Genomic DNA, 14,530 nt, shown 5'->3' with positions numbered 1-14,530 from the left:
AAATAAAAATTATATGAAAAAAGAAGGGTCGAATTACAAAATTATTGTGTCACAAAATAGATAAAATAGAGTGTGTGATCTATAAAATTCTCTAATTATTATTATTTTTTTAATGTAAAAAGGTCCAGGCTTAATGCGCTTAAACTCGCTTAATTTAGTTGGCTTAATTTAAAGCCGAATTATGGGGCTCAAAGCCTAGATATGAAACGTCCAATTTCTGGCCTTCTAAGCCCAAATTGGAGCAGCAAGGCAGTGTTGGGCAGAGAGAATTAACTTAGGATTGGATTAAGCATGAATGGGCTCAATAGTTTTCAGGAGGCCCAAATTAGTTTTTGCATGAACACCCTTGGGGTTATTTTTTGTCGAACTATGAATCAAAATTTTTAATTATTTATCAGATGAAAAGTCATACATACACTTACTTGAAAGGAGTATACAGATAAGAATAAGAGTATTTCTATAATTTTTTTACAGTTAACTTTGTAATATTTTAATAATTAGTTATATTTGAAAGGTATTCATACACAAAATAAAGAGTACTTGCTGTCGAAAAATATATGTCAAATTTGGAGCGGCATACATGGAAGAAAACCAAAAAAAAAAAAAAAGATTTCTAGGTATTTATTCAATTTACACCATATTCTTTAAGGCCTTATTTAGTTTGAGACTAAGTCCTGAGTTAGATTAGTTAATCTTATTTTTTAGTCTTAAATTTTTTAAGAGTAAAGTTGATTAGATATGAAAAAGATAAAAAGATGTTTGGTTACTGAACCAGTTTAGGAATCATTAAACTCAAAATATACAAGACCTAACTGTGTTTAATTCAATGAGAAAATGTTCAGATATATTAGTCTTTTTCTTCTTTTGGTGAAAAGCTCACGGGGGCTTTCAAGATTATATCAATATAACTTGATACACAAAATAGAGCAGGATAGAGAGACGGTTCTTTGTCACAAGCTTCATGCTCGATCTATAATAAACATCACTATAAATAATACAATGTATCAAGCTCGAGGGCACATAAGTAGATAGGCAAGAATGGAGAGCCTTGAGTCGGCCAATAGATTCTGTCAAATCAATAGTTAACAATGTGACCTCATGAATCTTCGAACAATAAAAGAGTGAGAGCTAGCTAATCAAGACAAGGAAAAAAAAAATCAAAACCTAAAACTAAAACCTTACTACGAGACCAAACACAAAAGAAAAAAAATCCTACGGTTTGACAAAAGCACCGGCAACACAAGTTGCCGTCGTGATAGGGAAAGAATGAGAGGATGAGGGCAACGTGACAATTGGAATCGAAGAATGTCAACCAACAAGACAGAGGAAGAATACAAAATAACAAGGCACTGACCGAAGATAACGGTGACAAAGGCACGGCACTCCGTCAGCCCATAAAATACCTCACTGGAGCACTTCTTATTGGTATCACTTGGACCTTAAAAAAAACCCTAAGGTTTTGTCACCATAAAAACTAAGGATGACTCTCCAGGCCCAATTTTGGAAGCCCAATGCTCTCTCTCTCTCTCTCTCGAATTGTGTACTGCAGCACACATAGGGCCGTTGCTTTTGCTTGAAGACTAGACAAAAAGGAGCAAATGCTTTCAAAAGTAGACAGTGGAAGTGCAAGGCCAGTCTGCCTAAGAAAACCTACCTTTCTTATCCAGCATCACTTCCCCCCACCAGGCCACCATTACTAGCCATCATTGTCCTACCAACTACTACCACCATCTTTACCCCCTCACTAAACAAACAATAATATTCTCTCTCCCTCTCTCTCTCTCTCATCCATATCTTTCTTTAGTACCATTTTATGGCTAATTTAACTTGATGTTAGGACTTGTGATCATAGAATTAGGTAGAAAGATAAGGCTATCAACAAAAAATAATATACTCTAGAAGCTGCTGAAGAAAACTTTATAAAAGTAGTCGTAGTACTTAATTTACACACTTGATTAACAACCACAGAGTGCAGCGATACATGAAACTGAAGCTGGAGAAGAAGGCCATCATCATAGATAGATAGATAGACAGGCCCATAAACACCAGGATAGATAGATTAACAAAGGAGATTAAGATCTCAAACAAACCACAACACAATAAGCACAGAGTCGGTTGATGGGCTCAAGGCCTGCTCTTGAATGGGATAGCTCTGATTACTATCTGGTGGTAGAAGGCAGCAAGTGCAGCTCCAATGAATGGTCCTACCCAGAAAATCCACTGCAAATGGAGAAGAAAAATACCAACAAATTAAGGATGTAGTTAGTAAGGACTTAATTTTTCCTTTAAAAATAATAATTTAGTGGGCTTTGTTGAGAAATTTACATGGTCATCCCAAGCATGGTCCTTGTTGTAGATGATGGCAGCTCCTAAGCTTCTGGCTGGGTTGATGCCAGTGCCAGTGATGGGGATGGTGGCCAAGTGAACAAGGAAAACTGCAAAGCCAATAGGCAAGGGAGCAAGGATCTGCAAGAAAATTTTCAAGAATCATCAGACAAATTCTTGCAAGGAAAAAGATTGTAAAGTGAAATGGGGTCAGAAATGGATTGCTACTCACAGGAACATGAGAGTCCCTGGCATTCCTCTTGGCATCAGTGGCAGAGAAGACGGTGTAGACCAAGATGAAGGTTCCAACAATCTCAGCACCCAAGCCATCACCTTTAGTGTATCCAGGAGCCACAACATTAGCACCACCACCCTTGCTCTCATAGAGCCCCTTCTGGAACCCCTTCACAACCCCAGCTCCACAGATTGCTCCCAGGCACTGCATCACCATGTAGAACACTGCCCTGGTCAAGGACAGCTTCCTTGCCAAGAACAACCCAAAGGTCACTGCCGGGTTGATATGCCCACCTGCCCATTTACCAAAACAAAATGCATCAAGAATCCTGAAGATAGCTAAAGATTTTAGAACTTGTTTGTTTGTGCACTTAAAGCATTGGGATCAAAGATGTTAATTTTCTATTTTTTATTTTTCAAGAAATAGAAGAAATCTACATGAGCCTGAAGAGACCCACCTGCCCAATTACCAAAACAAAACATCACCATAAATTATAAAGGGAAGATGGTTTTTACCTGAGATGCCAGCGGTGCAGTAGACAAGGGCAAAGATCATGCCACCAAAGGCCCAGGCAATCCCTTGGATGCCCACAGTGGAGCACTTGCTGGTGGACTTGCTCACACCCATGACAGTGAGGATGGTGATGTAGAGGAAGAGGAAGGTGGCCACGAACTCTGCAATCCCAGCCCTGTAAAAGGACCAGGACATGAGCTCCCCTGGCTCGAACAAGGGAGCTGGTGGGGGCTCCTTGTAGTCCTTGTCATCGCTTTGTGCTGCTGTTCCTATGGGCTGCCTCTCTGAGAACTTGTTTGCTCCAAGCCTAACATCCTCTTCTTTCCCTTCCATCTCTCTCTTCTCTTCTTCCTCTCTCCTTCTTCTTCTTCTCTCTCTCTACAACAAAAAAGGCTTGTGAGGAATAAAGAGAGCTGAAGTGGGAACGTTTTATAGAGGAGGAATAGATGGGAAAAAGAAGTGGGCTTTTGTTTTGTGGTTACCTGAGCTAAGCTAAGCTTAAAACTAAGCTTCAATTATTTCTAGCAAGCTCTAATAAGGCTCAAAAGATAAGATTTTTTTTTTTAAAGTAATAAAATTGGTATCTTTTCCGATTGGTGGTTTAGAGATTGCTCTGGAGAGTAGGATATGGACAGGGTGGTCGGTTGGTCTTATCTTTCTTGTAGACTTATGTTAATTTTTATGCCTTAAATTCTTTCCAATTTTCTTCTTGGATTTTCTATTACTCCCATCTATAATTGCACATATAGAATATATAGATGGCTAGAAGTGCATATAAACCAAGAAGTAATTAGTCCAGACAATTACACTAGGGTCTTAAGTCTTAACATCCAATGATTTGAAGGGTTAAAGAGTTATTTAGGGGGGGTTTATTGGGTGGCAAAAGATGTCTGACGTGAAATATAAGAAGAATATGAATTATTCCAGGGTCTAATCATATAAAATGTGCAATATATGTTTACAAACTTTAAAATTTCGGTGAAATTTCCCTTACGTTCACCATGAGTGTCCACAAGCCGATCCGTTCCGCGAATTCGGTTCTCGTCTGCGAACCGACCGTTACGGTAAACGACGTCTTGGTAACGCGCGTGATACAAGTCCTGCTTCACTTCGCATGCTGGCCAACGGCTACATATCTCCTTTTTTTCTTTTTCACTTGAGTCCTCGTGGACTAAAACCTAAGGAGATTTTGCATAATTACCACTGAAATTTTTTAAATATTATATTTGCTATCAAAATAGTTAATTAAGTCTTTTGTCTTGTATAAATTTAGTATTATATCTAATACCATAATATAACAAATATTATCTTATTTTATATGAGATAAACATTATTGATAAATATTTTATACTCTAAATTTAAAAAGAGAGTATTTTGTCGAATAAGTTTATACGTGTTTTAATTAGTAATAATAATCTTTTATCGATATTCTGTCAAAAATTAACTATAACAGTAATTCCGAAAGAGTTAAAATATTTTTGTGATAATTATAATACTTTAAATTACGTAGTTTTAATTATAATATTTTAAAAGTTTTAACTGATAATTATGTAAAAATCCTAAACCTAATTAGCTTAAAATTATATTAAAAATGGCGCTTTTTTGTTACAAAAGTTCTCACTGGTAAGAGCACGGTAAGTTTTGGACTAGAAACTATATTGTTTACATATATATATATATATATATATAAAATAAATAAAAAAATCCTCCTCAAATTTCAGCACATCGTAATCAAGTTCCTTAGAAAAACGAACCGACCTAATCCAATTAAGTCAAAGAAATTAATATATTTGACTGCACGTTAAAATATAAACCTAAATATCGACATGCATGCGTCCCCTAATCTTAGACTAATTTATGTCCTAAATGTCGACATTTTCCACTGAGAGGAGCAAAGAATGAAACAAGTGTTTTTTTCTCTTGGTTTTCCTACATCCGGCGCCGCATTGAATCTTGCGGTACATGTACCGTCAATTAGGTGGGCCATCGGAACCCCAGCACTAAAGAAAGCGTACAATCATATCAGACAGCTCACCTCGCCGCTCCTCTATTTCTGGCCACATGATCCCCCACTGCTGGGACCCACTCTAACATCAGAAGAGAAAAAAAGAGCTACATGAGAAAAACAAAACATTATAGAAAATAAAGGAAAGGACTTTTTTTTATTTTGCACCTTATACTATGTGTTTATTACAATTTACGTCCTATCGTTTCATAAATCCACAAGGATGGCATAGGAGGAGGAGTGGGTTTGATATTTTTATCATAAGTTTAGGAGTCAAATGAAAAATTCCCTTAAAGAAAAGGAGCAATTAAAATTTCCTCGCACCGTACTGGACACGTCACTACTCGACCGCCCAAACCAACTCCCTTTGGACTGTGGAGCACGTGGCACTACCTCATGTCGCTAACCGCCCTGCCTATTACTGTTCGACACGTAGCTAGTTCTCGAAGGGCCAGGCGACTAATTTTTAATAGCACGTGAAGTAAGCCTTATGCATATATTTGAGCTCGCATTAATGGGGGATTAACAAGCTAATACTCTCTCCAATATCTTTTACGGCTTTCCTTTGAATTTGATAGAAAGTCCAATCTATTCATCTATTTCAAGTAATTATGTAACATTCATAGAATTGTCTATCTTTAATTAATCCTTTGGATGACGCCCCAGCAATCGAAGACTATTAATAATATTCACTAATCATGGAGGTTACGAAGAGATAAGGAAGAATATATAGTTAATTATGATGCTGTTCAGAAGTATTTTATATAACTCCTACAAGAATGACTTGTTTATAACCTGATAACGCTTCTGTCAACACCCTGTGCTTTGATCTTCTATGGGCCCCTTGAAATAGTTTCAATCAGCTATCAAATGCAATTAATTGAGCATAACTTTACCGACCCTTCACTTGTACCTACAATCTTCAGAAGCTGTAGACTTTAATTTGGAAGATGCTGATGTTTCTGTCTACCATCGCAATTTATTTTGGGATGATTTATCTGTATGACTACTAATTCTATATACGCCATCACTGAAATTGTTTGCTACCACTTTGAACATGCACAAAGATCATAAATCAAGCACTCAATCATTTTGTAGTAAAATTATTACATTGGCTCAATCCGCTATATCATGAGCTTAATCTAAGTATAGACATCTATTGTGCAGGTTGAAGGTGGGGACAAACTTTGTGAGGCTCTCCTTTTGCCCATAAGTTCTCGAGTTCACCCCTTTTCAGCCCCAACGCTAAAAAGGTACCTGCATAGCATTCAGAAGTAGTTAACATGAGATAGATAAGCTATGGAGCTCAACTGGGGATCTCCACTAGGCAGCAAAGCAGTTTAGCACTCAAAAGAGATACCTGAAAAATGTCGAAATCCTCTTTTTCTTTTTTAATATATGGGCCAGTTCAAACTTGAGATCAGTTAGCTAAAATCTAAAAGCTATAAACAAGGAGCTAGCTTGAATTCATTCAGTTTTAAGGTTATTGGCCCCACAGGCCTATGCCAGACAAGAGCTTTGTTTAACAGTCTAGTTGGTTAGGGTCTAAATGTTATGGCTCAAACCATTGGCACCCATGAGTAGCAGTACAATCACATTGCTACAAAGGATTCCCTATCTCTTAATACTTCCAATATAAAGGCAGTCCCTTTTTAGCTTATCAATCCATTACTTACCCAATGTGAAGGGCACAATATAAAGAAGAGCTGGTTGACCATGTCCATCCATAAGATTCAAGGCGATATATGTTACGAGAAGACCTGAGAGAAAAGAACATGGAGTGAATGCTCAGGCACACGGCATTATAAGAATTGCTAACTAGGATCTTGTTATAAATTTATCATTAGCATTAGTATAATCATTGTAGCTAATATTATTAATGATAATAATGAAACTAAAGGAGAATTTTCTTTGTCATGGAAGAATATTGTAATATCTTAAGAAAGTATTGGAGGAGTATATCTTTATATTGTATTCAACTGAATACAGATAAACTAATAAGAACTATCTTATGTTTTACGCTGCCATGTCAAACAAGGAAAGAATAGGGAACCACTCTTACTTTGTAATTAATGATCTGGGAGTACTTATCTCTACTAGCTTCATCTCTTTATTGAACAAGAACAAAACAATAAGATCAATGTTTAGAGAAAGAATAGCTTTAATCGCCTGTAAAGCAACTAAAAGAATAGGTTTGCTATTATCCCATTTTATTTTCCATTCAAAACCATACATGCTCAAATTCAGAGAGTTATTACTTATTATAGAAGAAAAGAGAAAACTTTTACCAGAACCATAAGCTACCATTGTCCACAAGAAATATCCAGCTCGCAAGTTTTTCTTTGCAGCCCAATCATATCTGAAAATAACAAAACAGACATTCATTACATACTCTTAAATGTTCCTCATAAGCATCCTGACGTGATATATCTTTTAAGATCATTAAACCTTTTAAGTAGGCATCCAGCTAAAATATGCATACAGAAGAAAAACTGGAAATAGATAAGATGAATGATATTAAGCTACTAAACCATACAACTAGAAAGCCCACAGTGCCATTATTATCCTTACAATATCCAAATTGTGTCACGCTCATACAAGTAGAAGTTAAAACAATTTGATAGGGCAGAAGAATGAAACTGATAGAACAGCATAACATGAAGGAAAATTTCAGTCAGCTACTAGTCTTAATCATGATAATGAACTGCAGAATAAGATTCGAAACCAACCTTAATGAGAATGCAACTAGCAGGCCCGGTAGGAGGATATCACCAAAACCAATTATGCTGTACCCACCCCATGGATCAAACATTCGAGGAATCTTAAGTAACATGGGCACACCATCCTCTCCAGTTTTATCACCACGAGCAACCTTTAAGAAGAGCCTACAAGTAAGGTAACCTTTCAACTGTCACACTTAACGCATAAGACTGATCTTTTGATAACACTTACCACAATCATTACACTTTCGTGGAACCATCTCTTTGAAATGAAAACCCAAAATATGTCATACAAGAAGGCGCAACCAAGAAGAACAGTGCCCACCTGTCATGTCCAACAACAATGGTTTCAAATAGTGAACATTCATGACATGTTCGGTACCAATGACAAGGAAAGGATAATGTGTATGGGAAGACACAATAATATCTTACACTAATAACTTCCTCAAGACATACAGCTTATCCATTTTAACACTATTAATCAATAAAATAAGCTTCTGGGCAAACTTCTCATGATTTTGTAAAAAAATCAGATGAACATTCAAGTGAAACAAGACTGGTCCAATAGAATGTCTATTCTTCTGCCTCTAAAAAATATCCATCAATCTTCACTGGGGCCGGTATCAACTTTTCAAATTAGTATGAATTGCCTTTTCCATTATTTTTCTTTCCCCTGCTTCACCTTTGCTTCCATAGTTCACTGCCTATTTGACTTGGTAGTCCAATTAAAGTGCTTACTGTATGTAGACGCAGAGTCGCCAATGAGCTGCCTCGAGCCGCCTGATTTTCTCAACCTAAAATTCAGGGCCCAAGAAAACTGAACCATGTAACAATGATCTAACTCAATCCCAACCTAGCCTGAGAAGTAGGCAGCTCTGAGCTGTCTTTCAAACTTTCAGCTAATATGTTCAGGACATTTGACCTTGGTATGGCTCATTGCTGAAACAAAATGAGTCTCAGTGCAAAACTGCCCATTAAAATGCCTACGCTGTCAATAGGAGATCCTTCTCTTTGGGACCTACATTAAAACCTCAAAATCTCTGAACCTACTTTACTATGCAAAGGATACTAGATATGTTACATTTGACATTCAAAAACATAAAATTGCCTCACATCAAAGATGCATAAAGATTATAAGTAATGTACCTGTATGATTTATGTAAAGCATAAAATTTGACAAAAGTGCATACCTTGAGATTAGGCACTCTCACGATTTGAAGAACTGTAATGATTAAAGCAATTCCCTGATTGGAAAAATTAAGCAAAATAATGAGCATTGACCCACAAGAAATTAACAATAACGATCTAAAAGGATACAGGATTCAAAAGGAATGCACAACATTTTAAGAATCAAGTTTCACTTCACAGTCCCAAATAGCTGGGACTGAACAGCTTTGCTGTTGTTGGACGCCAAGGAGTGAAGTCATTTGGTTGAGAACAAAATGTTGTGATGATCCCATAATCAGTTGAAATGTAAAACATGAATTCAGATGGCACATACTTGGCCATCGTTGAATTTGTCAAGGCAGTAAAAGTTACAAAATAAGCAGCATTGAATTTGATAAGCCAGTGCACAGAATAGTCCACACTACGCAAATTATGACAGAACAACACAATCTTCAACAACAATACCTACTAGAGGAAAACAAATGAAGCTGTACAAAAGATACTATTTCTAGCTTAAATTGGATATTGTCTTTTACCACATAGTAATGTATAACCGGACAGCAAGGTGCATCATTACCGGCTATGTGAGCCTTTTCCCAAGAATATGAAGTTAGCCAGAGACATCTCAAAGATGAGAAAATTATGGCCCAGGTTACACCTCCAATATGATGTCTCAAAAGAAATGACAGAAACAAATTACAACCAATATTAACAAATAACCAACCCTTTCTTCCTAACTATTGATAAGTGCATTGCCAGTATGAGATAAAGAAGTTTCATCTCCTCTCTCTGCCCAAAAGCACAGATGAGAACAACTAGTATCGTACGATAGTTCGGTCCCAAACCTATAATAGTTAAAGGAAATGTGGAAACTATGGTGAAAATGCACAATGCACCAATGGCACAGCTGCTTATAATTGATTATATTGTAGTAGACAAACGCAGCTATTCAAGAGTACTACATCCTTACCAGGATATCTTGGCCAATCCATGCAAAATATATGTGGCGAAAAATAGCCCATAGAACGGCAAATAAAATGCAGAACGGAGAGATAGCCAAGGTAAGGTGTGAAACAGCTCCAAGAAAAGGTACTTTAACGAACGAATCCGCAGCATGTTTAAACCATCTGGAAATGCAAATCCACCTTATGTTAATGACACTTCAAAGCACACAGTCTCGAAAGTTATGAGTGGTTTCAGGTTAGCAACCATAAATATAAGACAAATAACATCATCTACCAGATAAGTAGGAAAGATGCAGTACAGCACAAAACCAAAGTATGCAACACAAGTTCTAGTAGCCTGTTCCTGAGCATATAGATAAAGAAAAGCATTCTTTGAAACAGTGTCATCTTCATGAGCATGAAATCTTTGCTTGCAGTTACCACCTTGATCTTTGATTACATGTGTCAAGGAAATGATAGAGGACAAAAGTTCAAAAATCCCACCCTCAAAATTATCAAATATTTTCTCTGAAATGTCACTAAAATGTTCAGCTTTTTTGGTAATATGTTTTACAATCACAAAGTAACCTGCTACTTAATTCTATTTTGTGGAGTATGGATGTAAACAGTGATAAAATTGGAAGAAATAGAATAACAAAATTCATGGTTGGGGATGTAAGATTGCACATCCCAGTAACTTGGTCCAATCTAATACAACGTATGTGCACTATATTAAGATGACCACCTAAAAGACTACAACCTAGTTGTCTTTACGTAATGAAGGTAGGTTCTCTGGCTTGTCATGTAACATCCAATACTGATGATAATATATTAATATTAAATGATTATTCTGTATTTGCATCCTTACATTAGTGATCTTTTTATAATGCATGACTTAGGTTAGAGATGACATAGTAACACAGATACCAGGAGAAATGTGATCTGGTAGCTCCTATACAAAAAATGGAAATATATGGCATTGACATCTGAGAATGTAAGGGACCAATAAAAAAAAATGCAATGATCAGGAAACTTGCAGCACTAATGGATGCTCTTCAGTAAGACATCTAACAACTTAACTCCAGCCTTATAGAGGAAAATAAAACCTACGTAATACATTTGCCAACAATAATTAAGTACAATTAATTTGGATAAACAAGACTTGTAAATGTAAAGGACAAACTAAATTCTTCAAGTTATAACACTATCTTTTGCCAGTTCAATCTTCAAACTAACTACATAACAATTTTCATCAGAAATCAACTGACACATACATACCGTGATAATAAAGCCACCAAGCATGTTTGCAGGCCCTGAAGCAGCAAGGAATACACAATTGATAAAGACATTACCGAAAGAAGTGCAAGTAGTATGCATGAAAGTGAAAACACAACTGCAAAAATCCTTTTTCACTACAAAGCTAGTTGATTCAGTAAGGATTTTTTTGCAACACATATTCAATTCTTTTGATGCAAAGTAGTACTCCCTTTAACTTTTCCTTCATATGAAGCAAACAAAACAAAAAAATAGAAAAAAAAATCAGGGGTATAAATATTATATATATATATATATATATATATATATATATATAAACAAAAAGGCCATAGCCCTGAACTTAAGGGGTATACGACATTGCGAAACAGTCATAACAGCTATATAAATCAAAGTATCAAACATTCAATACTAATGCCACTAATACAAATAGAGCAAAGAAATTAAACCAAAATCTATTGCAATTTTCTTAGAGAATATAACGCAGACACTTTGGATATAACAACTCAGGACAAGAATTTTTGCTAATTCCCTGTTCTCTGACACATATCAACAACATAACTTAAACAAAATCCTCGGCCCTAGTTCTGATGAACAGGTCACCTTTAAAAGTAACATGAGTAACAAATAAACTTTCTACTTCCTAAGCTTGAGGTGCTTCAGAAACATGGCTAGAAATACTGATTTATTTACTTATTAATAAGTTCACATAATATTTACTATTACATAGTGATATATTCATCATATTGTCATGAGAAAAGAAATTGGTATGAAACAATAAAAAAGGTTAAAACAAACCTCAATTCCGCCAATGCAAAATAGAATCACCAAAACCTCCACAAACCAGAAAGACATGAGTTTGTAAAGTAGGATCAAGAAGCCGGATGCAATCAAAACAAACAAAATAGCTGAAGTTGTGTTGATGTCCACCACACCACTGGAACCTACAGCTTCCATGTTTGATACATCATCCTGGGCATCCTGAAAGCTTTATTCCACCAATTAAACTGCAAAAGGATCGATAATGCTCCTACAAAAGAATAAAGTAACATACTCCAAGGAATACAAATTAACTAACCAACAAATTTAAAAAGCTTAAGCTATTAAAGATCAGTTGTTCTTATATTCTATATTTCACTCCCCATCACTTTTACACCAAGATGTTTTGATGGCTCAACAAGTTGACTTAATTTAAATGGTTAAAGATTTTTATACTTTGAATGACATATGAGCCTAATAGGATTAGAACTCATGACTTCTGCTCTGGTACTATCTTAACTCACCAACTACTCTAAAAATTTAAATTATTGAAAATCGGTAAAAAAAGTGCTAAACTCAATGACAGATACCTTTAATAACTTGTCATGTTCAATAAATGCTTCCCTAGAGCTCCATGCTGACCAATATGATGCACAAAGGATTGTACCTACTGCCATAAGCCAGAGAAATACTTCTGCTACATCAACCTGTGGACGATCTGGAGAATATAACTGCACCGCAACTGAAGGAAATGTAAAGAATTGAATTAAGATAATAGATAGGAACCATGATAACATGAGAACCATAACTAAATAGCAACAAATAAGATTTTTAATGGCATCATGCCACTGGTATCATACTATCATGTGGAAGACTTTGAAATGGCATTTTAATTAGTTATTAATGCTTTAAATTATAGTTTCTTGAAAGCTAAGAAGTAAGAATACTGCTCTGCATAGTAAACATGCAAGAGATTCAAAAAGAACAGAAGAAATGAATCAAATGATCTACTAGAGGGTGAATAACAAGTTTCCAAACCTTGAGAAGTTATAATTAAAATTTTCCTTTACTAATTTGAGCATGGAATATGAAAAATGAAACAAGGATTATTAGAAGTTGCATTTTACCACTTCATATTTCATAGTGGAAAACAAAAAACAACAGAGCCTCGCCAAATACTACAACTTACTTGAATCACCATTTTTAAGACTTTCCTCCAAGCTGGCACCTGCATCTTGTGGCAGCATAACTGCAGGAATATGTATATTCAGATCCGTGTCATTCTCATCGCAGACCATCTTGTATAGCTCTGCAGGATAGAGGCAAAATATTTGAGGGTCACAATAAGCTTAGGCGGAAAAAAGGGAAAAAAAAAAACTAGAAAGAGTAAGGTCAAAGATGGTGACAAATGCAAAATGTCCAGGAATAGAGAATATCACCGATACAATCAGCATTTTTTAATTCCTTCTATCTACAACATTCAATAAGCAGTGCATACCTTTATGATTGTTTATGATAATGATAGCAGAAGCACCGGCAGCTTCTGCAACCTTTGCTTTTGTAGTAAATTTGCATTCTCCTCGATAAACTAACAGGACATCTCCAGCAAACTAAGAAATTGTAGGGACTTTAAGATTGCAAAAGAAATGAATGCAACAAGCCTATCAAAATAACTTCAGATGGACCAACCTTTTTCTTAGGTGCGGTACAGCAATCAGGAGGATCTGATAAGGAAACCCTTGTTCGGTTGGCACTTTTCTCTTTTGACTCTATCGTAGGACCAAAGCGAGCACCAACACCAACAAACTCACTCTCTTCAGTGTTGTTAAGCCAAATTTGCACTTTCACCTAACAAAAACAAGACAACACGAAATATAATCACCACAGCCAGCTATGCAGGGGAAGAAGCGGTTGGCAAAAATCAAATTTTGCTAATGCATTAACAATAAAAAAAAAAAAAGGCAAGCTTTCACAAGCCGGAACCAAATGGGTAGCTGAGTATCCTTTCTCTTACTTGTTTAATATTTTGAATCCTGGTAGAAGTACTCTCTTAATTATATTCACAAATACATGCAGAAAACTCTATCATCCTTTCTTAATCAAAGTCTATCATCAATCCACTCCGACATGACCTCATTGATTGTAATGAGGTGCAGTTAAGGAGCTTGTCATGTTCAATACCCAAGTAATCTTTATCAAAGCAAAGAAAAGGACAAATTACATATGTAGCATACTAACATCCTCCTTTTGAGTAACTTTACAAAATTAGTCGCACACAACTTACACATATAGCAAGCTAGATACCACCGGGAAAATTCTTGTACAACATTCTACTCTCAAAGATTGCTGACTAATATCAAAAATCAACACAAACAGTCTACCTCAAATTCCAGATTAAAAAAAAAAAACTATCACTAAATCATAGCTTCAGGTTTTCCCATTCTTTCATTCTTTTCCTCCGACTACTTACTAGCAATCAATCATATCTACCAAAACATTGATGCTAGAAAACCCTAAACGGTGTTTCCAGTTAATTTTTTGCGCACGGAACCGATCAAACTAAATAAGAGAAACCAAATTAATCTTTCGT

At 35.9% G+C, this 14,530-nt stretch overlaps 2 protein-coding genes across 2 annotated transcripts in view; both read right to left on the bottom strand.

The window, feature by feature from the left end:
* Positions 1 to 1,903: 1,903 nt before the first annotated feature.
* On the bottom strand, positions 1,904 to 3,504 carry LOC140770768 (aquaporin PIP1-2). Its single transcript, XM_073112038.1, has 4 exons — positions 3,076 to 3,504; positions 2,558 to 2,853; positions 2,326 to 2,466; positions 1,904 to 2,220 (listed from the first exon to the last, which is right to left on the bottom strand). The coding sequence occupies exons 1-4, from the start codon at positions 3,404 to 3,406 to the stop codon at positions 2,125 to 2,127; spliced, it is 864 nt and encodes a 287-aa protein (XP_072968139.1). The 5' UTR covers positions 3,407 to 3,504; the 3' UTR covers positions 1,904 to 2,124.
* Positions 3,505 to 6,109: 2,605 nt separating this feature from the next.
* LOC140771317 (signal peptide peptidase-like 4) overlaps positions 6,110 to 14,530 on the bottom strand; it is an 8,784-nt gene continuing 363 nt past the window's right edge. Inside the window, exons 2-14 of the mRNA XM_073112803.1 lie at positions 13,630 to 13,788; positions 13,439 to 13,550; positions 13,130 to 13,249; positions 12,531 to 12,682; positions 11,980 to 12,162; positions 11,188 to 11,222; positions 9,936 to 10,092; positions 8,989 to 9,042; positions 8,031 to 8,123; positions 7,808 to 7,950; positions 7,367 to 7,437; positions 6,755 to 6,838; positions 6,110 to 6,335 (exon numbers count right to left, since the gene is read on the bottom strand). Coding sequence (XP_072968904.1) covers positions 6,235 to 6,335; positions 6,755 to 6,838; positions 7,367 to 7,437; positions 7,808 to 7,950; positions 8,031 to 8,123; positions 8,989 to 9,042; positions 9,936 to 10,092; positions 11,188 to 11,222; positions 11,980 to 12,162; positions 12,531 to 12,682; positions 13,130 to 13,249; positions 13,439 to 13,550; positions 13,630 to 13,788 — 1,464 coding nt within the window. The 3' untranslated portion in view covers positions 6,110 to 6,234. The remainder of the gene's footprint in view (positions 6,336 to 6,754; positions 6,839 to 7,366; positions 7,438 to 7,807; positions 7,951 to 8,030; positions 8,124 to 8,988; positions 9,043 to 9,935; positions 10,093 to 11,187; positions 11,223 to 11,979; positions 12,163 to 12,530; positions 12,683 to 13,129; positions 13,250 to 13,438; positions 13,551 to 13,629; positions 13,789 to 14,530) is intronic.

This window comes from Typha angustifolia, chromosome 2 (assembly GCF_048772165.1).
Source record: "Typha angustifolia cultivar Huaian chromosome 2, ASM4877216v1, whole genome shotgun sequence".
Lineage (NCBI taxonomy): Eukaryota > Viridiplantae > Streptophyta > Magnoliopsida > Poales > Typhaceae > Typha > Typha angustifolia.
Note: the sequence above shows the minus strand (reverse complement) of the source record. Positions and strands in the feature narration are given on the sequence as shown.

Bases quoted from the DNA above. Each gene is read 5' to 3' on its own strand.
- LOC140770768 (XM_073112038.1), bottom strand. From the start codon at position 3,406: ATGGAAGGGAAAGAAGAGGATGTTAGGCTTGGAGCAAACAAGTTCTCA. The intron at 2,854-3,075 runs GTAAAAACCATC...GTAAATGGGCAG, and splicing joins CTGCACCGCTGGCATCTCAG to GTGGGCATATCAACCCGGCA. The intron at 2,221-2,325 runs GTAAATTTCTCA...CTCCATTTGCAG, and splicing joins ACCATGCTTGGGATGACCAT to TGGATTTTCTGGGTAGGACC.